The 26,955-nt window shown below is 43.6% G+C and overlaps 1 protein-coding gene across 2 annotated transcripts; it reads right to left on the minus strand.

The window, feature by feature from the left end:
* Positions 1-10: 10 nt before the first annotated feature.
* On the minus strand, positions 11-24,958 carry slc35f4 (solute carrier family 35 member F4). 2 transcript variants are annotated; one of them, XM_024430165.1, is made up of 7 exons: positions 24,606-24,958; positions 2,861-3,161; positions 2,131-2,350; positions 1,875-2,000; positions 1,570-1,762; positions 1,406-1,495; positions 11-789 (listed from the first exon to the last, which is right to left on the minus strand). In XM_024430165.1, the coding sequence occupies exons 1-7, from the start codon at positions 24,826-24,828 to the stop codon at positions 554-556; spliced, it is 1,389 nt and encodes a 462-aa protein (XP_024285933.1). In that variant the 5' UTR covers positions 24,829-24,958; the 3' UTR covers positions 11-553. The 2 variants fall into 2 exon arrangements, with proteins under 2 accessions (XP_024285933.1, XP_024285934.1); XM_024430166.2 differs by lacking the exon at positions 24,606-24,958 and adding an exon at positions 7,685-8,435.
* Between the last annotated feature and the right edge of the window lie 1,997 nt (positions 24,959-26,955).

Genomic DNA, 26,955 nt, shown 5'->3' on the forward strand with positions numbered 1-26,955 from the left:
AAGCTATTGGTCTTTATTTGACTTTTATTAAAAAAGAAAAAGAGCCTGTATGTTCAGCATATGTTTCCCAACCCATTCCTGTATATAATACTATATAAGAAGTCAAATGTAAATACTCTATTGATACACCTCTGAGTAAATTCAATATATGCACATAAGATTGAGCCAAACTGGCCCTGTCAATATTTATATTCACAGAATACAGTCCGTGGAGCAGGTTAAAGGTTGGGCTTATGTGGTCTAGGGGCAAGACTGGGTGTGGCAAGGAGTTCAAGACTTTCCAACTTTAAGCTCAGCAAAATCAGCAGTAAGGTTCTCTTTTTAACTCCCCATTAGTTCCTGGGGAAAGTGACAGAGGAGATTCAACTCCACAACAGTTTCTCTCAGCCATAGAAACACTTCCTGTTCTCCTGATTTTGGACTTCCTGGTCTGTAGTCAGCACAGGAGTCATCCCGCCATGCTTCCCGGATGGGACATGTAGAACCGTGCGAGGATAGGGGTTGATGATGGGATGGGCCTTTGGAGGATCATGGGAGCTGACAGGGTCGGGGGTCATGCCATAGGGATTGAGACGGCGCCATTGGCTTGGCTGCGGCTGCGTGTGTGGATGCTGGAATCAGTCAGCTCCTCTCCATGCTCCTCAGACTTCTTGAATGCAGCGAGGAAGCGCAGCGTGACAGAGTCCCACTCCTCAGGAAGCAGCAGCAGCAGGAAGCCAAGGCAGATGATGCAGGTGGCAGCCAGACGCACCACACTGAAGATCACCTCATGTTTCAACACATCTACCACTATGGATGGGAGGGAGAGAGGGACGGAGGGACGGAGGGAGAGAGGGAGGGAGGGAGGTACGGTGCGAGATGTTTTGATTAATTAAGCAGAAGTAAGGTAATAGAAGAGAGAGGGAGAAAGACAGAGAGAGATGTTCTGAATGATTACGTAAAGTAACAGAAACCGCAGGTCAAAGGTGGGGGGGGTGAACTGAACTGCATGGGGGGATATACAGTATGTAGCTTAACAATGCAGCTTACAATCAGCACAAGTGGGCCACTATGTCCTCTCTGCTCTAAAGGTCTATACCCCTGCACCACGCCAAGCTGTAGTAACCCACTGACCTTCATACAGGCCACTGTGGTTAAGGAAAATAACTGTGGGCATTTAGTGTCGCCTTAGCAACCTGATCCTCCCTTTGTGACGGGCAGTTGCTGCGTCTGAAGGCACAATGATGATTGGGTTTCCGAGGTGAGAGAGTGAGACCTGCTGTGTAATCTGTTTGTTGCCGGGGTCTCAAGTGCTGACGTCTGAATACAATACCTCTGCATGCATTAGAATAAAGAGGCCTTTACACATTTTTCAGAGATACACACACACACGCACGCACACACACGCGCACACACAGACACTTACCTGCATTGCCGGGCACACTGAGCAATGTCCCTATAGAGATGAGGATGGGGTAGGTAAGCACCACGCCAACATTAACCAGGATATTGAACACTAGAAGAGAAATGACAATGTTAACACAAATATTGTTTCTAGTAAGATCAAATAGTGTGTGTGTTTCCACTCACCCAGCCAGAGCCCAGCCAGGCCACACAGGTATCCCCAGGGCAGCGAGGACAGAGAGCCCCAGTGCTCCACTTTGGTGAAGTAGAGGATGAGGGGGATGAAGGAGATGAAGATGAGATTGAAGACACCCATGGTAGAGAGGAAGTGAGCCACCTCACCCAGGTTGGCACTGCCCAGGAACATCTTAAACAGCACCTGCGGCAGAGGAAACAATGTCCAGATATGTTATACTGATGGAACTCTATGTAAAACTAATTAAGAATTCTAATTATTTCAGTATAAACAGGCACCTGCTTAGTAAACTAACCTTGTAGAGAGCCGATGTGGACGCGGAGCCTACAGCCAAGGCCACGCCTATGATGGAGTCCCCATGGAAACCATCTGCGTAAGCCATCATGACGATGCCTGTGATGGCCATTATGGCCGCCACAATCTGCAGGTAGGAATGAGGGAAGTAAACCAATCAACATTAATACTTGTGCCTACCTTCCCTTCCCTGTATGATTCATTGGATAGCTGTGTGACCAAGCCCAATGAAGTAATAGTAGTGGTAGAGTACTGACCCGTACACCCATGAAGCGGTCCTTTAGGACGATCCAGGACAGTAGGAAGACGAAGGCCTTGTGGCAGCAGTAGAGGGCTGAGACATCAGTGGCGGTCAGCTTCCTCAGGGCCAGCAGGTACAGGTAGTTAGTCAGGGTCCACAGGATGGAGAAGGGAGCTGTCCTCTTCAGGAACAGCTTGAGGGTCATCCCATCCTCCCCAAAAAGCCTGCTGCACTCTCTGACGAATGGAATTATAGAGAGGGAATAGTGGATAGAGAAAAGGAAGAGGTTATTTACTTCTCAAATTTGTTGTTAAGAGAACTTATCAATGGGATTAGTCCTATACCCATGAGGAAATGGGAATTCCAAAACTTTGGATGGAAGTCAAAACTGTTCTTCCGGCTGAGAGGCAATGCTTCATTGAAATTATTATACTGGCCATTTCTCATCGTTGCAGTTAATATCCCTTTCACATGTGCCTGTGCCCATGGTAATTAGAGGAGGGGTGTGTCATATAAACAACGTCTCACAGCACTGGAGGAGATCAAACCCCTCCCGAATACTGAACAGAAAGCATTTTACAAATCTGCTGCAGCTACTACTGCAGCTCCCATAAACACTTCTGGGTGTTACAACTGATTCAATACCCTGGAATTATAGCCTATGGAGTCTATGGTTTCTCAAGGAGCTACAGTACCTAGCCTGTGCAACCTTGTAAAAGCCCTTCCCCACTGTCATGATCAATCACCTGAATATCTGTATAGGCGTCTGCTTGTCCCTGGTGGTGACCACGTGGCCTCCGTAGTAGAGAGGGAAGAGGAGGATGGTCCAGTTGGTGCTGAACCAGGAGATGAAGAAGGGGCAGGAGAAGGACTTGAAGGTGAGCTGGACCAGCTGAGTGGTGCCCACCCAAGAGGAGGAGACACATAGGACCAATAGGAGGCCCCCCAGCACCTTCAGCACTGTGTTAGCACACGTCTGGTACGATTTCCCCTCTTCACTGGCCTCACTGCCTGGTGTGTCCGCATGAGACTCAGAACCCTCCTCTCCTGTGGGGGTAAACACATCCGTAGTTAAAGTATGGAGGGATATGTACTGTAGGCTTGTTGCATCACAAGAGGCATTGGTGTAGGTGTGGCTGAACAAAAGATGCTTCAGCACCATGGACAGTGGCATTACCTTCAGCACCATGGACAGTGGCACCCCATTCAGCACAGTGGACAGCGACAAAGAGCCATAAGCATGTGTTTTCAGTATTTGTTTTTCCAGTGTGTGGTTGATAGCAACAGGTTAATTTGAATGTTCCATTTCCACAATAAAACACAGTGCACTTGAAAATAAAGCTGATGTGGAACAGCTTTCACAAAGACAATTAGAGTGGATTGTTCCATAAAGACCAATGGGTTCCAAGCTCCATTCTATGATGCTATCCTGGCTGCCTCACTGAGATATGTAAACAAGTATTGATAATTCGTCCTTAGTGAGTCAGTCCTCCAGTTTGAATGACCTGCTGTAAAGGCACTAAGGCATAGCTTTGATCAAAATATGTGTTCTTAGCATTCTGGATGCTGGTTGCCCATGTCAGGAATAGCACCATTGAGTCATTATACAACGCAGGGGATACGGTCCTAACATAGACATGTATTCAGACATGCACAGAAACCTGACCCCGAAAAAGGATCCACATTATGTATGTGTCCGCCCAATCCCGTGGCATCCGTCTCTAGAAAGACATGACAACCTTGTCAATTGTGGCAGCCTACTGTTTCTTACCATTCCTTATATTGTGCTCTAAAAGAAACGACAGGATTGATTGTTCAGAGGTCTGGCTATTGTAGAATAAGACTTTTCAAAATTCCTTTTAGAGCACTGAGCAAGATGTTCCACTTTCTAGTGGACATAACATGGGCCACTATGGTAGACTGCTGACATCTTTACAACCGCAAGAAAACATTGTTGAAAGTTTAGCAGATTTGCCTTTTTTTGTTGCTTGCGACTGTAAAGAGATTAGATTACCAAAGCTCTGAGTGTGCACTTCTGCATTCAGTGGCTTCAGAGCAGACTGGGTGGTTTTTGGACTGGTGCACTGTGCGCAGGGAGACTGGGAGCAAGGAGAACCGTAAAGCTAATTGTGAGCACATCAAACCCACTACTACAGAGAAACAGGAATTGAGAACAGAAATGTAAGGACTTATATTGAATGTTATTCCTTGCAGCAGTCATTTTGCAGTCAAAGCAGGATAATGTTAGTTGGTGCATTGCCTTAATGGACTGTGGGTGTGAATGGTGTGTGCACGTGTGTGTGTTTTATGTGTGTGTCACTGAGAGGATGTGAGTCCATTTCCGGAGATCCAGGATCCGTTATCTAGGCCTCCACAGCGTGATCAACCTACACCAGGGCAGGAATAAAATAGACATGTGCTGGGTGTTTGCTGCTCTCTCTCAGACTGCTGGTTCAGCACTATGGGTTCAGCCCAGCCATTTCTACCATGGCTATAGACATTACATTACAGTATAGCAGGAAGCAGCAGGCTCTCTCGCTCCTCTCTACTTGGACCTTTGAGGAGTGCCATTAGCAATGCTCGAAACAAGAGGAGTACAATCAGTGCCTCTAAGTAATCCAATAAAACCCCTATGTGCACCACTAGGTATCGACCCTCTGCTCCCAGAGAGAAAACTGTTGGTTCAGAGCAGTCTTCCGTCCCCCCCCCCAAAAAATCCAATCAAGACTATAAAAGTACCACTACGATTCATACCGTGACTCTTCCCTTTAGGTTCTCTAAAACAGAAAGCAGAGTGTAATGAAATGGAATATGCATGAGGTTAAACTCTTTCAAAGGTAACATTAATTGCTGGCTTAACATGTCATAGATGCTTAAGAGTGTGTGTGCTGGTTTCTGTTAGACTTTAAAGCCTTAGAAGTAGGAAGAAAGACGTCGGGCAGCACATCCAGAACGATAATGTCCTTGAAACCCAAGACACTTTATGCTGCCTGACCCTAAGTTACAATAATGCTGCTAGTTTCCTACATAAACTTCATGATGACAAAACCAAACAGTAACACCATTATTCAACAGCAATCATACACCTACAGTTGCTACATAATATTAGTTGAGCATTGCATCTATCCAAAGAGTGCCTTTCCAGAGACACGAAAAGACAATGCTGGACAAACAGACAATGCTGATGATGAAGACAGACAGTGCATTAGAATCAGTTCCAGTCAGTGATGTTTGACTTCTTTTTTTAAAATATAATTTTGATAGGGAAACTTTATATCTGCCCCACTTTGCTCCATGGTTACTGTGGCAACTGAGGTTACTGTGACAATTCAAAATGTCAAATAGGGGGTGCTTATATTTGTCCTGTTTCACACACGTACCAATGTGTAACCTTAACAAGTGTGTGGTGAAATGGAAATGTGTTTTTTGCATATCCCACTCCCACTGAGAGTGGGGTCACAGTATTGGATCAGCCATGATTGACGGCAACCCGGGAGCAATTAGGACTAAGGGCAGAATGACAGATATTTTACCTAGTCAGCTCGGGATTCAAACTAGAAACCTTTTGATTACTGGCTCAATGCTCTAACTGCTAAACTACCTGCCACCCAATTAGATACAGTAGCTAACCTTCACTGGCAATTGGAACTCTGTCAATTTGGTTTGGGATCTTGGCGTACAGTGCAGAGTTTAATATTGCAGAGTTTTACTTTTGGATGAAAATGTCCCCTCCAATATATATCCAGGAAATGTAAGACTTGGCACGTTTTAGGTTTTAGTTTTATGCTTTCTCTTAAAGTTTTTATCTCACTTTGTCCCAGATGGGGACAGACAGCTAGACCTTAAGGGGAGTATGGGAGACGATCCAGAACGGCATGATTTAAAACCAGAAGTAACATCATTTCTAGGAGCGTGTCTGGATGTAGATGTTGTATGCTGAGCTACATTTCTTTGTCCTCCTCTCTCTGAGGTTCATTAACCACTCAAAGATCTTGCCCATACTGAGAGGACATAATTCACTGTACAGTACTGTAATGGGTGCTAGGTGTAGAGAGCAACACATTGTAGGCTTGCTAGCATCCTGTTTCCCCAGGCAAAAGCACCACACCGTGATCCTTTGCCAGGATGCGGATATTAAAACAAAACTATAATTCCACATTCCACCTCATTAATGCTGAAGTATTGGCTACATTTGCGATTCTGTAACAGACAATATGGTATGGCACAGCAAAGAATAGCTTAGCAAAACTATAATAGATACCTACAGTATCTCACAAGCTGTAGTCTGGACACTTGACAGCATCATTTGGCTAAGGTATTGCAAAGGACAGGAATATCTCTAAGCAATGCTGTTTAGTAAGTGTTTACCTAGCTACCTATACATCCTGTATTAAGCCCAAAGCTATGTTTTGAGTTGACTCATAAGCAAAGGTGAGAAATGCAAACACTGATGTTCCTAGATGGCATGCAGTGGTATACAGGAGTCAGGCAGTGCATTTATTCCATCCCAGGAGAGACGAAAAGACATGGATTAATTGATAAAGTGTATATTTTGTTCATCTCTGCAAAATAGACACAAAGGCAATGGTATGGAACTCAAATCCTTAGAAACAGTGTATGGCTGTGGAGAGGCCTGTACCATTTAAAGGATGTGGTACCCATGTCCAGATCTAAATGGGTTTTGCCTAAAACTAATCACATACAAGACAGGTAAGCAAGAAGGAAAAGATGTGAGAACAGCCAAGCCGTCAGCCTGTTTGGATTGTCAATATCAATTGTGACATTGTGACAAATGACAACTAAACACACACTGTGATATCAAGTTCTGTATCCCCTCCCAAAGAATGGGGAAGAGCAAAGGCATGGAAGTTTCTCATAGTTCTGTAATACATTGTCATTCAAGTGAAAATATTGAAATAATCCTAACAGTTGATTGGTAATATAATCATTAATCTGATTGTGTATGATTTTGAATAATCACAAGATAATAGTCTACTTGATAACTTTATATTGTTTACATAATTTATACTGTTTATATAATGTTCATGCCATTGTGACATTTAATAGACTTAACAAGAAGCCCAGCATGCACTATTCTGTGGAGGGCACATCATGTGCTCTTTACTTAATCAAAGAAAGCCCAGAGCACACAATTATACTAGGACTGGACACATCCTAATTTGTTTTAGCTACCTTAACTCTCCCTCCTTCCTTCCTTCCCTTCCTCCCTCTCTCTTTCTTTCTCTCTCATACTCTGCCCTTTGGGGTTGATTTAATGAGCCATGCAACAACCACTTAACACCAAGCCCTATTACACAAGTATTAATATGTAAAAACAGCAAAACTGCCAGAGTCGTTTAGCTATAGACATTAATAATGCACAAATATATGGTAATCACCACGCATATCTCTGCTCTTATAGAAGGGTTTGATGAGTTTCCAATGCTGCCCATCTTAGACACACACGCATACGCAAACACAAATGTACACACACATGTCCGAGACATGGCACCTAGGGTGAGACTCCATCCCTTTTTCCCTGTCCCCTACCCCCAATCAGGAGTTTTTACCTTCGGAGATGGAGCAAGTGAGGACCTGGGAGCTGTAGGAGCTGAGAGGAGCCACTCTGGCTGAATGCTTCTTCATCCTCCACTAGGGGGCAGAGCCAACAGTTCCTCTCTGGGATGTGTGTATGTTGTCTGTCCGCCTGGCTAGGCTGCTGCTGCTACGTTCCTCCTGCAATCCCTCTGCATCCCCGGGCTCCTTGCTCATCCACAGGCAGCGTGCTTTAGCTCTCTATCCGCTTCTTCTTTCTAAATGTCTATTGATGTGCATCTTCTATCTTCTTCTTTAGTTCTGTCTCTCCCTCCTTCACAATCAGTTGAGCTGACTCCCTCACTGTTTCTTACTTAGATGTTGTCTTTCTCTCTGGACAGTGGTGGAGCTCAGTAGAAGTGCTGTGGAGTGAAGACTACTGTTGAGCTGTCATGCTGTGATCCTACGCTACACTGTCTTCAAGGTAGACTCAAGTGTGTGGCACCGTGTAATCACTCCCTTCATCTCTTTCCTTTCATTCCTCCTCCGTTGCTTTCCCCTCCTCTTCGTTTGCTGTGCAAATCAGATGCTTTGTTTGGAAGGTAACCAAGCATCCCCCCTCTCTTTCTCCCCCTCTTTCTCTCTCTCCCTCTCACTCCTCTGATGGCACTTCTCTCCTACTTCACTACTCCTTCAGTCTTAGATTATTTATAGAGGTCCTGTCCTGTTGATTGTGCCACTGTAACACAAATTAATTTAACTGAGAATGGGAAAGGACTTACCTATGTCCCCCCCACCACCCCTAATTCCTCACTCAACCTGGACTCACTCAACCTGGGGTAGACGTAAGATAGTAAAACTCCAATTAGTATGATATGTTATGTTTCGTATGTTATGTATTAATTTGTGGACGCCCATCATCCGTTTCATATGATATGTTAAAAATAGAGTACCACAGTGGGATTCATAATACCCATAAAACTTAGCGGTTAAATAGGGAAATGGTTCCAATTGTTTTTCCACCATTCATTTTCCCCATAGGATTTTGTTTTTAGAAACACTTAAAATAAGGGCTGTGCTCCATGTAGGCTTACACTGGCAGGACATTTTGATAACCGTATTAGTCCCTCTAGGCCAAGGTGACTTTTACCAATATATTTGCCTGTATTTACCCCCCAAAATGAAATGCTAATTGGCTGCTAATGTGTCTATCATAAAGAACTACAAAATGCAAAGATGATCTGGACAAGACTGCCTCGATTTGGCAAAAGTAAGAATCTTTGGATTAACTATCTAATGTTAGCTAAATGTAGCAACGAATAAATGTGTTAGATTGTGCAAGTTTTAAATTGACACCATACCTGTTAGCAAAGGTGTCAGCTAGAGAGGACGTGCAGGAAGTTATAGATTTATAGCCTTGGAAGATGTCTACTTTGATGCTAATTAGCATTTTTACATATTTTTCAAAAAATAAAACTGAATATATTGATAAAATCCACCCTGTCTTAGAGAGATTTACATGGTTATCAAAACGTCATGCCAGGGTAAGCCTACACCAAACCCTTATTTTAAGTGTTTCTAAAATCCCCAATGGGAAAAAATGTATGGAGGAAAAACTATTGGAATCATTTCCCTGTTTGACCGATAGGTTTTATGGGTATTATGACACCTCCACTATGTAACAATAATGCTAGTATGAACTCGAACCCAGGCGCAGAGAAACACAGCAAGCAGAGGTAAGGGTCCTGGAACGCCTTCTCAGCAGCAGGGGTCCAGCTTACATGCCGAGCCCTTGGTCAGCGCTGTCAATGGCGCAGCCACCGAACTAAAGTCTCACAAATCTCCAGTAGAAATGAGCAAAACCTCAAATGCTGGAATTGCTTGACAGTGCTGGACCGCGGCCAGTTGACCACCGCTTCTACCTTTTGGGAGTCCATACAAAAACAGCCCTGAGACACGATGTACCCCAGGAAGGAGATCTGAGGAATGTGAAACTCACACTTCTCAGCCTTCACAAACAAGTGGTGAGATAGGAGGCTTTGAATAACCTGGTCAACATGTTGGATGTGTTCAACCATGGACCTGGAGAAGATGAGGATGTCATCCAGGTTGACAACCTGAACTGGTGAAGGAAGTCGTGCAGCACATCAATAACCAGGGCCTGGAAAATGGCCGGAACATTTGTAAGTCCAAACGGCATGACACGGTACAGACAATGTCCATTTGGGGTGTTGAACGCTGTCTTCCACTCGTCTCCCTGTCTGATGTGCACCAGATTGTACGTGTTCTGTAAATCCAATTTTGAGAACTGTAGCTCCCTGGAGTCTCTCAAAGGCTGACGACATAAGAGGAAGAGAGTAATGGTTCTTGATGGTAATGTTATTTAAACCCTGGTAATCGATACAGGGATCCCCCATTCCTCTTTCAAACAAAGAAAAACCCGCTCCTGCAGGTGAAGTGGACGGCCGAATAAAACCAGCCACCAGCGCCTGACTGCAGTCTCTTAACCTGAGAGAGAATACAGCCCTCCTCTCGGAGGAGTGGTGCCGGGCAGGAGGTTGATGGCACAATCGTAGGACCTGTGAGGAGGCAGTTCACTGGCCCTTCGTTTGCTGAAGACCTGACCCAGATCCCAGTAATCCCGAGGTATGCGGGAAAGATCCGGCTTGTCATCCCCAGCCGGGGAAACAGGAGAATTGGAATCCTCCAGACAAGCAGGGCCGGAAAGATGTGGCAAGAGTTGCTGGCAGGTGGACTCGCATGAAGGATTCCATCCCAGAACACTTCCCGAGGGCCAGTCAATTTGAGGATTATGGATAGAAAGCCACAGATGTTCAAGAACCAGGGGAAGCTCAGGAGTGTCCACCAAATGCAACTGGATAAACTCCACATGATAATCCAGAACTCGCAGCTGAATAGGCATGGTGAGTTGCGTCACCTTCCCAGACCCTAGGGGTTGACCATCCAGCGCAGTGACCGACAATGGAATGTCCAGCTTAGTGAGAGTCAGTCCCTGTTGGCGAGCTAATGTGCAATCCAGAAAACAGCCGGTAGCCCCAGAGTCATTGAAAGCAGGAATGTCCAACTGCCCATTGTCCCACCGCAGGTTGGCTGGAAGCAAGGTGTGTACCGTGTCGGCAGCTGGAGACTGTATCTGACTCCCCAGTATTCTCCCATCTACTGACGAGTCAACCCCTTTCCCGTCAGCTCGGGACAGGAGGCACGGAAATGTCCAGACTATCCACAGTAAAGACAGCGTTGCTTGTTAATCCTGCACCTTCTCTCCAGAGCGGAAATACTGGAAACAGCTCAGAACCCCTCCGTCCTCTCACGACGACATTCCCGAAGCTGGTTGTCAATCCAGATGGCCAAAATGATAAGCTCATCCAGAGTGTCAGGGTTGTCCCAGGAAGCCAGTTTATCCTTGAGTACCTCGCTGAGTCCGTTCAGAAAGGCTGAGTGAAGTGCCTTTGTATTCCAACCACGCTCAGCGGCAAGCGTCCGAAAGTCAGTGGTGTAATCAGCTACGTTCCGGCTGCCCTGCCAAACGCATTGAGTCTTTGAGCAGTGTTCCTGCCACTGATTGGGTGATCAAAAAACCCCATCTCCTGGGTGAAGCTTTGCCAATTAAAACAAATATCTGATTGCTGCTCCCATATTGCCGTAGCCCAGGCCAGAGCCCGTAATGAGAGCAAGGAGATTACGTATGCCACTCTGGAACGCTCAGTGGGAAACGTTGATGCCTGCAGCTCGAAGGCCAGCGAGCATTGGAGCAGGAATCCACAACACCTCCCAGGATGCCCCTCATATCGCTCCGGTGCCGGAAGATGAGGCTTCCCAAAGGGAGGAAGACCCTGAGCTGGTAGGGAGTTGAGTATCAGGAACAGCCACAGGTGCAGCAGCCGTTGCTCCCGTCTGTCCTGTCTGCAGAGCGTACACAAGAGTTCTTAAATCATCCGGCAATGTCTGCTGCCGCGCCTCATGGCGACCAATCACAGTTCCATGGTGGGTGAGAGCGACCGTAAATGGTGGAATTCGGAATGTTCCTAGGACGATTGAAACATCTCTGCTGGGTCCATAGCAGTCTTAGGTCTATCTTAATAATAATGCCAGTATGAACTCGAACCCAGGCACAGAGAAACACAGCAAGGAGAGGTAAGGGTAAATCCAGAACTTTTCCTTGGCGTCTTAACAGAAACAAGGCAACCGCACAAGAGCACACTAATAAAACATGAGACCCAAGCAAAGATACAGGCCAACTGAGGAATCTAAATAACAAGGCAACCAGGTGACCAGAGAAGGTATTTAAACACAGGTGAATCCCATAAGTAATAATCAGGGTAACCTGGAAACTAGAAAACAGTGTAAGGGTGCCCTCCAACGGTAAGCTAAGGAAACAACAATCAAATAACACAGAAACTGTGACACACTGTGGGGCTCTATTGTAATTCATTCAATATGTTACGAATCTGCAAAACGTATGATATGTCACAAATTCCTACTTTTGTTTTTGCCTTAAATAACATTCTGTCTTATGTGATAATACCAAGCATAACATCATACTCATTTGAGTGTCCCGGATTTACCTACCATGTTACATATAGTCTATGTGACCAGGCTGCCTCAATACACCTCACGACAGGGAGATCTGCTGCAGTACAATCTCCCAGAGTCTAGATGAGGAGAGTCTGGCTGTACATCCTCTCTCCAACACCCCCACATTCAGCCCACTTCATGGTGCTCTGTCATGCCCACAGAAAGGAGGGCTGGAAAGAGCAGGGACCAGATACAAAAACTGTAGCTGCAAAGTATTATCATAGGGGAAAACAGGGTATCAGAAATGAAATGTTTTACTCCCTGTTCATGCTATTGTTTTTGATTGAGGAGAGTGATTGAGGAGAGTGCCCACTGCTTTACTGTTTTATTAAGCTCATCCTTCACAGGAGAGGAGACACACCACCTGTAGGTATCCCAGTATGCCCCAGCAGAGGTGTGAGCACAGGGCATACTCATGGCCCATGTGAGTGTGGTCAGGAGTTTCCATCTAACAGTGCAATCTCTCCCGGTCATCCTGCCTCTCTCAGCGGTTTTCACAATCAAACGTTCTAATGGGCCTTTCTGTCACTTCGGCCTATACATCAATAGCATACTACAGCATTGAGGTGTTGAGTCACAGAGCAGAGGTTCAGCACCCTGTAATATAAATCCCCCACCCTGCATACTCCCAAGCCAGTAAAATCAACGCCGGCTGGGGATGAGAGTTATGTATTGCTCAAGTGAGCAGTATTTCACCAGAGATGTGAACAACAGTGCAGTGAACCAGTGCTGCAGCACCTTCCCATTGATTACAGTTACCAGGAAATGTGTACTCCTGCCTCTCTCTGTCACTACATCAGTGTCACTCTGACCTCCCTTCCTTCCTCAGGTGTGTTGCAGCGCCCACTAATTGGCCACACCTGATCTTAATGAGTGTTTGTTTCCTTTGAAATGGGGTCTGTTTGAATAGACTTAAATTAACAGCTTTGAATAAATAAATAAAAAACATGGCATGCTAGCTCCATCCTGGTGGCACAGTGGACTAATTCCATAGATAGAGAACAGAAGAGCATAGGTTTAAATCCCACTGATGCTGTGCCACAATAAAAAAAATTATGTTTGCATGATTAATGCCTGAGCAAATGCATTTCCATGGGTCCTATCTGTGTTTAGAGTTCAAAACAGTTAAACTAACTAGCATTGTTATTAAACGTCTTATTGAAACATGTTCATTCATCTGAGGGATGTTTGCTTTCAGCCACATGTTAGGTTGGTAGAGTAGAGCAACAACAGCAGCTGGTGAGATGGAACATCTGGTGTGACTCTCAGTCCTAGGGTTGGGATGGGATGACCATAAGGACTGGGACAAGCCCTCTCAATGATCCCAATGATACACATCTCCACCTCAGACCTACCAAACACTTCCCCCTCTCATCACAACCCCAGAGACCCCCGACCAGGGTTTATCCGTGGCCAACACAGTGCTGCTGTTGCATCTTGGACCAGGGCACAGGTCCCCCCAAAAAACTCAGCACTCCTCCATAGCAACGGCGTTGTTCTGGTGTGCTCTGGCCCAGTAGACTGACGCAGTAGCCCCATTCAGGGCCTTTGTCATTCAGATTAGCCCATGTCCCTCTGCCACCATACAGCCCTTTGTCTTTATGCATCTCTCTGTTAATCAGTACGTCTCAGAGATGAGCAGGAAAAGGACGAGAGGACAGAGAGGAGAGAGAGTTCCTGAAATAACGTATTAGAGTAGGCAGTGGTATAATAGTATTCTGACTACCCATATGATTATAACAAAGCATAGAATTTTCATCTACATTGTTCTTAAACATATTAAATAATTACAGGACTATACAAAATAGTGTGAGGTTGTGAAGCTAAGATTGATGATTAAAACCAATGCCCATCATCTGTTGATGAAGAAATCACAAGTTTTAAGAGGGGGACATCTAGTGGGCATAAGGGAGAGTAGCAGACTAGGAGCAGTAGTTAGAAGCATTACCCATTATTTTCTGTATGATGTAACTGTAACTGTGTACCAATAGAGGACTTTGGTCATCTTAAGTATTTGTTAACTAATGCAAATAAGGAGCACCATATGCCATAGATATGCCCATGTTATGTGTATTCAGTGGTTCTTCTAGGGAGATAATGGATGTCAGAGTGGGTGTGATTTAAGGAGCTCTCCATGTTGATTTATACACACAGGTAGTAATAAGGCTAAGTAGACTTCCAGTCACAGCTCCCCTTTTACTAGCTGTAATTTCATTGGAGGACTGAAGGAGACTTGACGCTGAGGTTTAGATAATAGACCACAAGAGGGCACTATGAGACTGCTGGAGCACTGGATATACTGAAAAGGTACTATGCTGCTGTTAGGCGTAAACTAAGGAAAATAATGACCAGAGGAGAGAGGGGACAATGCATGGAAACCCCCACCTCTAACAGTCAATCCATTAATGGAGTAGAGATCTGTGTGGTATTGCAGGTATATGCATTTCCTCCACCTGTTTTATACTGTGCTATACTGTTGCTAAAGTCTCACAAACACTGAGAATATGTGTTCAAGCACACTTTTAAGAAGTGTATGCTGAGTTAGCCTTAATCACCTATCCTAAGCACCTAGATTCCTAATTTGCCTCCCATGTTTGTATGTTTGCTACATTGGCAAACACACAGGATTCCTTATTAAACCATTTTAAAGAAATATTACACCAATGACTTTGTAGGGCTTTTACCAATGATGCATGTACATCCTGTATTGCTGATGCTATGTATTGGCCAGTGGGAGGCTTTGAAGCCACCGTTCGGTCAGATTGGCACTCCTCAATAGGAATGAGTGGAATTCTACAGTATTTCTGATGTATTGGTGTTGATGTAGTGGGGACAGTAACATTAGGACTTTCAAAATATGTTACTTTAAGAAGTAATTTTGTATTTTTATGTTTAGCTCACAGGTGAAATGAGGGCAGTGGGAAGGTAGGCCCCTAAATGGTGGGTAATCCAAGAAAGAAGACAAGTAGGCAGCCAGTATGTTGCAATTAACTTTAGTGAACTAATGACAAAATAATACATATAGAAGCAGTTAGCATAGAACATCAGGATGCACAATTGCAACGTGTTTCGACTAGCAGAGACTTCCTAAGGCAGCGTTAAGTTTAGCTCACATAATATCATTTAAAAGTATGTAATAGAATAAACATGGCATTAATAAATGCATAACTTTATTTTACAATGGTGGGGTAGTGCCAAGATGGAGGCGCTCCAAAACAACCCCCCCCATCAGTCATCTAGTGCAGCGGTTCCCAAACCTTTTCACTAAGGCTCCCGCGCGCACAAGTACTGTTCGTGACACAAACTATTCACACCTCTTGTGGGGGAGAGAACATTTTGCAAGTTTAAAGTTTATTTCCTACAATTCTACACATGTTGTCATGGGGTGCAGAGAACATTTTGTAGTTATAAAGAAAATGCAATTCTATACATTTTGTCATGTCAAATGTGTATTCCTGTGATATTTGAGTGGCTGAAACATTACAACAAAATCAATGGGCCAAGAAACCTAGCTAAAAAATGTGAGCTGACATGGGCTAGTTGATCTGGACATTTCTGACAAGTTATGCTCTCGAGGAAATGCAATGACTGACATGACAAGAGGAAAACTGATTCATACTGTATATATATACACACTACCGTTCAAAAGTTTGGGGTCACTTAGAAATGTCATTTTTGAAAGAAAAGCACATATTTTGTCCATTAAAATAAAATCAGATTGATCAGAAATACAGGGTAGACATTGTTAATGATGTAAATGACTATTGTAGCTGGAAATGGCAGATTTTTTATGGAATATCTACATAGGCGTACAAATTAAATCAAATTGTATTGGTCACATACACATGGTTAGCAGATGTTAATGTGAGTGTAGCGAAATGCTTGTGCTTCTAGTTCCGACCGTGCAGTAATATCTAACAAGTAAATCTAACAATTTCACAACAATTACCTTATACACACAAGTGTAAAGGAATGAACAAGAATATGTATATATAAATATATGGATGAGCGATGGCCGAACGCCATAGGCAAGATGTAGTAGATGGTATAGAGTACAGTATATCCATATGAGATGAGTAATGTAGGGTATGTAAACATTATATAAAGTGGCATTGTTTAAAGTGACTAGTGATACATTTATTGCATCCAATTCTTAATTATTAAAGTGGCTAGAGATTGAGTCAGTATATTGGCAGCAGCCACTCAATGATGGCTGTTTAACAGTCTGATGGCCTTGAGATAGAAGCTGTTTTTCAGTCTCTTGGCCCCAGCTGTGATGCACCTGTACTGACCTCGCCTTCTGGGTGATAGCGGGGTGAACAGGCAGTGGCTCGGGTGGTTGTTGTCCTTGATGATCTTTTTGGCCATCATGTGACATCGGGTGGTGTGGGTGTCCTGGAGGGCAGGTAGTTTGCCCCCGGTGATGCGTTATGCAGACCTCACTACCCTCTGGAGTGCCTCACAGTTGAGGGCGGAGAAGTTGCCGTACCAGGCGGGGATACAGCCCACAGGATGCTCTCGATTGTGCATCTGTAAAAGTTTGTGAGTGTTTTTGGTGACAAGCCAAATTTCGTCAGCTTCCTGAGGTTGAAGAGGCACTGTTGCGCCTTCTTCATCACGCTGTCTGTGTGGGTGGACCATTTCAGTTTGTCCGTGATGTGTACGCTGAGGAACTTAAAACTTTCCACCTTCTCCACTACTGTCCTGTCAATATGGATAGGGGGTTGGTCCCTCTGCTGTTTCCTGAAGTTCACGATCATCTCCTTTGTTTTGTTTCCGTTGAGTGTGAGGTTATTTCCTGAAACCACACTCCGAGGGCCCTCACCTCTTCCCTGTAGGCCGTCTCGTCATTGTTGGTAAGCAAGCCTACCACTGTAGTGTCGTCTGCAAACTTGATGATTGAGTTGGAGACTCATGGGTGAACAGGGAGTACAGGAGAGGGCTGAGAACGCACCCTTGTGGGGTCCCAGTGTGGAGGATCAGCGTGGTGGAGATGTTGTTTCCTACACTCACCACCTGGGGGCGGCCCGTCAGAAAGTCCAGGACCCAGTTGCACAGGGTGGGTTCGAGACCCAGTGTCTTGAGCTTAATGGCGAGTTTGGAGGGTACTATGGTGTTAAATGCTGAGCTGTAATCAACACTCCTCTTGTCCAGATGGGTTAGGGCAGTATGCAGTGTGATTGTGATTGCGTCGTCTGTGGACATATTGCAGCGGTAAGCAAATTGGAGTGGGTCTAGGGTGTCAGGTAGGGTGGAGGTGATATGATCCTTGACTTGTCACTCAAAGCACTTTCATGATGATGGAAGTGAGTGCTATGGGGCGATAGTCGTTTAGCTCAGTTACCTTAGCTTTCTTGGGAACAGGAACAATGGTGGCCTTCTTGAAGCAAGTGGGAACAGCAGACTAGGATAGGGATTGATTTGATTATGTCCGTAAGCACACTAGTCAGCTGGTCTGCGCATGCTCTGAGGATGCGGTTAGGGATGCAGTCTGGGCTGGCAGCCTTGCGAGGGTTAACACATTTAAATGTTTTACTCATGTTGGCTGCGGTGAAGGAGAGCCCGCAGGTTTTGGTAGCGGCCGTGTCAGTGGCACTGTATTGTCCTCAAAGTTAGCAAAAAAGTTGTTTAGTTTGTCTGGGAGCAAGACATCAGTGTCTGCGACAGGGTTGGTTTCTTTTTGAAATCCGTGATTGACTGCCACATATGTCTCGTGTCTGAGCCGTTGAATTGCGACTCTACTTTGTCTCTATACTGACGCTTAGCTTGTTTGAATGCCTTGCGGACGGAATAGATACACTGTTTGTATTCGGTCATGTTTCCGGTCGCCTTTCCATGATTAAAAGCAGTGGTTCGTACTTTCAGTCTTGCGAGAATGCTGCCATCAATCCACGGTTTCTGGTTGGGGAAGGTTTTTTAATAGTCACCGTGGGTACAACATCGCCGATGCACTTGCTAATAAACTTGCTCACAGAATCAGCGTATACATCAATGTTGTTGTCTGAGGCTATCCGGAACATATCCCAGTCCACGTAATCAAAGCTATCTTGAAGCATGGAATCAGGTTGGTCGGACCAGTGTTGAACAGACCTGAGCATGGGTGTTTCCTGTTTTAGTTTCTGTCTATAGGCTGAGAGCAACAAAATGGAGTCGTGGTCAGATTTGCTGAAAGGAGGGCGAGGGAGGGCTTTGTATGCGTCACGGAATTTAGAGTAGCAATGATCCAGAATTTTGCCAGCCCGGGTCGCGCAGTCCATATATGCTGATAAAATTTAGGGTGCCTTGTTTTCAGATTAGCCTTGTTAAAATTCCATGCTACAATAAATGCAGCCTCAGGATATGAGGTTTCCAGTTTACATAGAGTCCAATGATGTTCTTTCAGGGCATCAAGGTGTCTGCTTGGGGGATACAGTATACACGGATGTGATAATAATCGAAGAGAATTCTCTTGGTAGATGCGAGATGCGTGAATAAACCGGGTGGCTGTACCGACTCTGATAACGTGTCCCGAGTGAGCCATGTTTCTGTGAAAGAGAGAATGTTACAATCTCTGATGTCTCTCTGGAAGACAACCCTTGCTGGAATTTCGTGTACCTTGTTGTCAAGAGACTGGACATTGGCGAGTGGTATACTCAGGAGCGGTGAGCGAGCCTGACCAGAAGACCGCTCTGTCTGCCCCTTCTGCGGTGCCATTGTTTTGGGTTGCCTACTGGGATCCGATCCATTGTCCTGGGTGGTGGTCCAAACAGAGGATCCGCTTCGAGAAAGTCGTATTCCTGGTCGTAATGTTGGTAAGTTCACGTTGCTCTTATATCCAATAGTTCTTCCCTGATGTATGTAATAAGACTTAACATTTCCTGGGGTAACAATGTAAGAAATAGTACATAAATAAAAAATACTGCATAGTTTCCAGCATATAGGGAGGAGGTCGGAGACCTGGAAGTGTGGTGCCAGGACAGCAACCTCTCCCTCAACGTGATCAAGACAAAGGAGATCATTGTGGACTACAGGAAAATGAGGGCCGAGCATGCCCTCATTCTCATCAAGGGGGCTGTAGTGGAGCAGGTTGAGAGCTTCAAGTTCTTAGTGGAGCAGGTTGAGAGCTTCAAGTTCCTTGGTGTCCACATCACCAACAAACTATCATGGTCCAAACATACCAAGACAATTATGAAGAGGGCACCACAACGCCTATATCCCCTCAGGATACTGAAAAGATTTGGTATTGGTCCTCAGATCCTCAAAAGGTTCTACAGCTTCACCATTGAGAGCATCCTGACTAGTTGCAACATCGCCTGATATGGCAACTGCCCGGCCTCCGATTGCAAGGCGCTACAGAGGGTAGTGATTTGTTTAAAACTTTATTTTGATTTGTTTAAAACTTTTTTTGTGTTATTTCATAGTTTTGATGTCTTCACTATTATTCTATAATGTAGAAAATAAAGAAAAACCCTTGAATGAGTAGGTGTGTCAAACCTTTGACTGGTACTGTATAAATCATTGTTTTTTATCCATTCTCAAGAGAGCTGAGGGCTAGTGGTTCAAGAGAAAGCTCACAACCCATTAGACATTAGTTAAAAATAGCAGGCTGAGAGAGGGACAAGGGGAAAGTGAGTGCAGACATTGGCCTACATGAAGAATGTCTGAGTGAAAATGTAATTCAATTCACCTGCTGCTTGTAGGTTGACTACCAGCCAATACAAATATGTTCAACATAGCAGGTTGTTCTATCATACATTTGACGTCAGAAGTTTACATACACCTTAGCCAAATACATTTAAACTCAGTTTTTCACAATTCCTGACATTTACTCTAAGTAAAAATTCCCTGTCTTAGGTCAGTTTGGATCACCACTTTATTTTAAGAATGTGAAATGTCCGAATAATAGTAGAGAGAATTATTCATTTCAGCTTCTGTTTCTTTCATTACATTCCCAGTGGGTCAGAAGTTTACATACACTCAATTAGTATTTGGTATCATTGCCTTTAAATTGTTTAACTTGGGTCAAATGTTTCGGGTAGCCTTCCACAAGCTTCCCACAATATGTTGGATGAATTTTGGCCCATCCCCCCTGACAGAGCTGGTGTAACTGAGTCAGGTTTGTAGGCCTCCTTGCTCGCACACGCTTTTTCAGTTCTGCCCACAACATTTCTATGGGATTGAGGTCAGGGCTTTGTGATGGCCACTCCAACACCTTGACTTTGTTGTCCTTAAGCCATTTTGCCACAACTTTGGAAGTATGCTTGGGTCAATGTTCATTTGGAAGACCCATTTGCGACCAAGTTTAACTTCCTGACTAATGTCTTGAGATGTTGCTTCAATAAATCCACATAATTTCCCCCCTCATGATGCCATCTATTTTGTGAAGTGCACCAGTCCCTCCTGCAGCAAAGCACCCCCACAACATGATGCTGCCACCCCTGTGCTTCACAGTTGGGATGGTGTTCTTCGGCTTGCAAGCCTCCTTATTTTTACTCCAAACATAACGATGGTCATTATGGCCAAACAGTTCTAATTTTGTTTCATCAGACCAGAGGACATTTCTCCAAAAAGTACGATCTTTGTCCCCATGTGCAGTTGCAAACCGTAGTCTGGCTTTTTTATGGTGGTTTTGGAGCAGTGGCTTCTTCCTTGCTGAGTGGCCTTTCAGGTCATGTCGAGATATGACTCGTTTTTATGGTGGTTACAAATACGTTTGTACCTGTTTCCTCCAGCATCTTCACAATGTCCTTTGCTGTAGTTCTGGGATTGATTTTCATTTCTCGCACCAAAGTATGTTCATCTCTACGAGACAGAACACATCTTCTTCCTGAGCCGTATGACGGCTGCATGGTCCCATGGTGTTTATACTTGCGTACTATTGTTTGTACAGATGAACGTGGTACCTTCAGGCGTTTGGAAATTGCTCCCAAAGATGAACCAGACTTGTGGAGGTCTACAATTTTTTCTGAGGTCTTGGCTGATTTATTTTCATTTTCCCATTATGTCAAGCAAAGAGGCACTGAGTTTGAAGGTAGGCCTTGAAATACATCCACAGGTACACCTCCAATTGACTCAAATGATGTCAATTAGCCTATCAGAAGCTTCTAAAGCCATGACATCATTTTCTGGAATTTTCCAAGCTGTTTAAAGACACAGTCAACTTAGTGTATGTAAACTTCTGACCCACTGGAATTGTGATACAGTGAATTATAAGTGAAATAATCTGTCTTGTTTGGAAAATTACTTGTGTCATGCACAAAGTAGATGTCCTAACCGACTTGCCAAAACTATAGTTTGTTAACAAGAAATTTGTGGAGTGGTTGAAAAATGAATTTTAATGACGCCAACCTATGTATATGTAAACTTCCGACTTCAACTGTATTTTGATGTCAACAAGCACTGATATGGAGCATTGTTTAGGGATGGGAACATCTTAAATGATTCAATAGAAATGTGAATGTGTTGTCTGTGTGTCTGGGGATACTTTTAGTGCTATAAGTATCATAGTGTACCTTGTCATATTTGTTCTGAGAACACTCCAGTCTCTGGAGTTTCCAAACAGAGTTCTTATTCCAATGTCAATGTTAATGTGAGCTGCCAGCCTAGCCCGGTGCTGAGAGACATTGCCAAGGCCTTTCATTTCACTTCCTCTCTCCTCTGCCAGTCTGCCTAGTGGGATGCCAGTGCCAGCCAGACAGCTCCTCTGGATCACTGAACAAGCCATCTCAGCACTTCACAGGCATGATACTATACACCACGAATTATAAACAAATATTAAAAATGCTTGTTCAAGGGACACTGTTGGGCAATTTGGCTGAGCAGGGCCAATGAGGAGTCCCCAGAATCGATCTGAGAACTGGTGCTGGGGTAAGAGCAAGCTATATCATTTTTACCATTTCAAAGCAACACTCCAACTTCAGCCAGTTATCTTATCACTTAATGTCAGCAAAACAGTTACATTTTTGGTCATATCACTGTCATCACAGCCACCATGTGAACTTTAGCCAACGACCTTTCTGAAAATGTAGTCCATGATCCTCCTTGGAGGCATAATATTAATTCACTGCCGATGGCAACAAAAGCAAAATGTCAACAGAAAAAGGCCAAAAATATAATTACCCAATGGCGTTGGCAAGATTAAATGAATGTTCTATATCTGTGCTATTTTTGCTTCATCCCAACATCAACCTCTTTGTAAATGATATGCAACATTTCAAGAAACATCTAAATTCTGAATTCAAAATTGAAACAAATACTTACGAACAAGTGGTAGGCAGCCCTCAGACATCAACATCATAGAGACTAGATGTCAAATAAAGCTTCTCTGTGAGACCCACATCTGGTTTGTCATAAGAAGTGTAATAAGAACGTGACTGCGGGTGCCCTCCGAACTGAAAACACCTGCTCCTTACACCTGTAATTTCATCACAGATGGTATCCTATCCATTCATTATCCTTGGCTATATTACCAAGAGTTCGTTATGCCACTGTTGGTTTAGAGAAGGCTCTCTTCCATCTTATTAGATGAGACAGGTGGGAATGTCCATTTAAACATGGTTTATTACTTTCCTAGTTAGACTATAGTAAGTGATGCCAAGAAGCAAAGATAATAAAGCCATGTAATAAGAGAGAGATATACATGTTCCTCCCCAGATGCAGCTACTGCTACAGCAGAGGAATCCAGAGAGTCAGTGAGGTATCCAACACAATAGGTTATGGTGCACTCATGGAATGTCAATCCTTGAGCAGATATACCACAGAAATCATGGTATGCTCATCTTCCAGAGTGGCTTTAACAGTGTGAGAGAAAATAGCTTATCAATTCAGACATTCCCTAGCTATGCTGAAAGTTATTTCCCCGTCTACCTGGAAAGCTGATTACCTTGTATAACTGAATAAGATCTCAAATCCTCTTGTATGATGCACTAAATCCTGGTAAAGACTTGTTATCCACCCTGAGTGATACTGTGTGTCACTGACTTATACTGCTCTTTAGGTCTGAGTAACTTCACAACTAATTCATGTAGATGAACTTTCATATAACGTCTAGGAAATGCAAAGGAGCTTGTGTGACACGACAAATTAAATTCAGTAGGATATTTTTCAGAGTTTGAAACGCAACAGGCTCAGGGACACTGAATCATTGATATTTTTCCTCTGACATCTTCAACAAGAGTATCAGATCTTCCTTACATTTACACCCACATATACCACAATGAATGGACCAATTACAGTATATAGGAATTCTGACCACTGTAGCATTTTACGTGAAGAATACTGGCCTTAATCTCATATAGATTCTCTATATGCTATACGTAATATCTATTGCTGGAAGTAATTGTATTGTGGAGTGCCAAAGGGTTTTATTTCTTCCTGCTGTCATTGGTAAAGGGGATGTATATGGTGATTTTGCCACTTTACAGAACTCCTAGACAGAGATCCCATGAACAACCCATATAATTAAATCTAGGTTCATCTCAAACCATGGGTTCACCACAGCAAACATAGATTTATGGCAAATCAAGATCAATCCAATTAAGGGTGGCCCAGGCATACTGCTTGCAGCTTCTTCTAGTACTCTGAGGTGGCAAAAAAACAAAGTATATTATATCCAATGTATCCTGCAATGCATGCACAATGGTGGGGGTTTACGTGAAAAATATGTACTATTTTAATAGAGTGCCAACCATTAACATGACCAGCAACAAACAATTCAATAGGCACCCAACATCTAATACACTCCTCAACATATTTTGACTCCTCGTCATCTAGATTGTTAAATGATTAAGTAAACACTACAGTCATGGTGACAGGCACAATGGTTTGCATAGACATCAAGTCACTATACAATGTGTAATAAATATGTCTGAGGCTATGCATCACATTACGATATTGCATTGCGGCTGACTGTCTGTCTGTCTGCTGTTGATTGTTTGTGTCTCAGACCAAAAGTCAATAGGGATGTGAGGAGAAACATTACTTCCTCTTAGTCGACATAGCTAACGCTGTCAGCTTAGAATGAAAAACAAATGCCCACTTCTGACATTAAACACAACTCAGTGATTGACAGAACAGTAGAAACCAGTATAATTAACATCAATCACTGTATTTCATTTTGTGAGTGAAGATAATGTTTTGGCCTATTCCTGCATCCCCCCATAAATGGTTAACATTAATGTAATATGGGGAAGCGAAGCTCTTTTTTCCCTCTATAATATGCGGGTCATACATAGTCTACTATGATCGGTGCCATTGTCTGAAAAAAGCCCTTTAGTTTTACGTTTTACGTGTTCGTTTAGTTGACTTTTAGGCTGGCTACTGTAGGCTACTTTCTTTTCCGTAAAAAAAAAAATATGTATAAATGTCGTTTTCATGACTTACTTCTGTGACTGGAGTAGCCCGGGTAATAGCCGTAATAACCAGTGATCCGCAGAATTCTATCCTCAATGTCTTGCACACCGTTGGCCGTCACTTTGGAAGTGGTGTCCATGTCCCCGAAGAGAAGGTGGCTGTCACCCGCTTTGCCGGGTAGGTGCGTGTTCAACGGTTCCAGCCGAAAGCAGGGCTGGTCCCCTCCACTTTCAGCACCTTCGGTACTGATCATCGTAAGTCAAAACGGGCAGTCAGAGGGAAAGAATTCGGGTGTTCCGCGCTCACCATGTGAACGATAGTATCAATGGCATCAATCAACAGCTATGAAAGGACATTCACATTTCACATTCCACCACACTGTGCGCAAGGTTATTGGAACTTGGTGAGCATGACAGACATCGTACACCAGGGGGCGTGTCACTATCGCTTCTAAATTCATGTGTAGTATGCTCGTCTCTGGCCCGATCCCAAATGGACCCAAAACCCTTTTGGAAATCTGAGAGTGTTTGACAGGTGCAATCAATATGGTAATAGCGCCATGCTGTGCCCTTTAATAGCCTACATGGTAGTTTAACCATATTTCTTATAGCCTACAAATTAAATCAGCTCAGATCTCCACATGTGCATAGCTATAGGACCTAAAAGGGTCGATGTGGGTTTGGATCTCGATAACTCTCTCTTTTACAAGATTTCCATTAGATAGCACAGCCACAAAGTCTAAATTAACTAGGGCTATATCGTAAATATTAATGAAAACAAAAATTATGTTTTCGTTTGTAATTAAGGTTAGGTTTAGGTATAAGGTTGGCGTTATGGTTGGGGTATAAATGGTCAAATGATTTGGGGGGAAGAAAATTAATTATAATAATTTGTATACTGCAAATTGACCGCATTTTGCCTCAGCCCAAAAAGAGATTGTATTTGAAAACAGACTTCCTAAATTTAAGTCATTTTTAGCTGAATTCCTGGTATTTTTCTCATATTTTCTTTAACTATCCCTGGCTTATGTTCATGTAAAATACCTTCTCATAATGTAGGCCTAATACTCTCAACTACCTTTTGATTCTGCAAATACAGTTTATTGAAGGGAAAGGGGGTATCTTGTTGTTGATTTGTGGCAGGACAAAGGTAGTTGTCAGGGTATTAGGCCTACATCAGGAGAAGGTATTTTACATAAACATAGGTCAGGGATAGTTAAAGCATGCACTTTACAATAGAGTAGCTTACAGAATTAGTAGTCATACTCTCTAGTATAACTATAAGCAACCAAAACGTTTTGAATTAAAATATGAGGACATAACTTTAAATGTGAGGTAAAGCCAAACAATTTATTTTCTCCTGCTGGCTGAGGTGGTGCCAGAGGTTCCAGGGCTGACGTTGGAAAGAAGGGGAGCTCATCTTGACAGGATCCCCTAGTTTTTAGATGCTGCCCAAAAAGTGATTACTATTCGGCTCCAAATTCAAGGACACAAGCTGCAGTATTTCAATGCATTTCTGATTCGCCTTTGTCCAAGTCCTCGGCACTTTGTGTGTAATTGATTTCTAGAGTGTGGAGAATTTGCACCCCTGTTGGCATTGTTGTGCAGACACTCGCTGAGTTGTGGTGATGCCCCTGGGTGCCAGCAGTTTTTCATCTCCCTCTCTTACTTACTAAACCAATCTCCACCTCATGTTCCATTCTCTCTGGTTGTTTTTCTCCAGAACAGTTATCTCTCCACTACCTGGCAGGGACATGAAAGCTTAATGGCTGCAACGACATAGAGATGCCAGTGCCCAGAAGTGTTTTCCCTCAAAGGCTTTATAAGCTTTGTTTCTGTGATTCTTTTATTGGCTACCGGAGTCCAGTCTTCACAAGGTTGGATGGGGACTGGTTTATTCATAATATTATTTATTCATAATAAATACATTTCCGAATCTGTTATGTGACATACCCTGAGTAATAAGGAGAACATGAGGATGTAGGGATGAAGATGCATTCTGACACTTCTACATCCTCCTGCTCAGTATTCTTAGCATTCTCAGCCTGTCATCTTGTCTCTGTGAAGATGACGGTGGTTAATGTTTCTCAGGCACAGCTAACCCATGTGGGTCTGGTCTTACTAGTCTTGTCAATGAAGCTGAACTCTGTGTCATAGGGCCTACTCTTCTAGCCCTACGACATTATCAGTGGGGGTTACATGACAGCAGTGTTAGTTGATGCTTATTATCAGTTACATGTTTTTCAGGCAGTTGGACAGCTAATGCCTATAAATAGACCAATTACTCTGTTAAGCTTCTATTTATAGCTTCTGGTTTTAGATGTGGAATTAAAAGAGAGGCTGGATTTGATAGGGCAGTCAGACCGGCTGTATAATCAAAG

The sequence above is a fragment of the Oncorhynchus tshawytscha genome, linkage group LG08, assembly GCF_018296145.1.
Source record: "Oncorhynchus tshawytscha isolate Ot180627B linkage group LG08, Otsh_v2.0, whole genome shotgun sequence".
Classification (NCBI taxonomy): Eukaryota; Metazoa; Chordata; class Actinopteri; order Salmoniformes; family Salmonidae; genus Oncorhynchus; species Oncorhynchus tshawytscha.

Coding starts and splice junctions, on each gene's coding strand:
- slc35f4 (XM_024430165.1), bottom strand. CDS start 24,828: ATGATCAGTACCGAAGGTGCTGAAAGTGGAGGGGACCAGCCCTGCTTT. Junction 3,162..24,605: donor GGGCTACTCCAGTCACAGAA/GTAAGTCATGAA, acceptor TTACCCCCACAG/GAGAGGAGGGTTCTGAGTCT. Junction 1,496..1,569: donor CCTGGCTGGGCTCTGGCTGG/GTGAGTGGAAAC, acceptor TTTCTCTTCTAG/TGTTCAATATCCTGGTTAAT.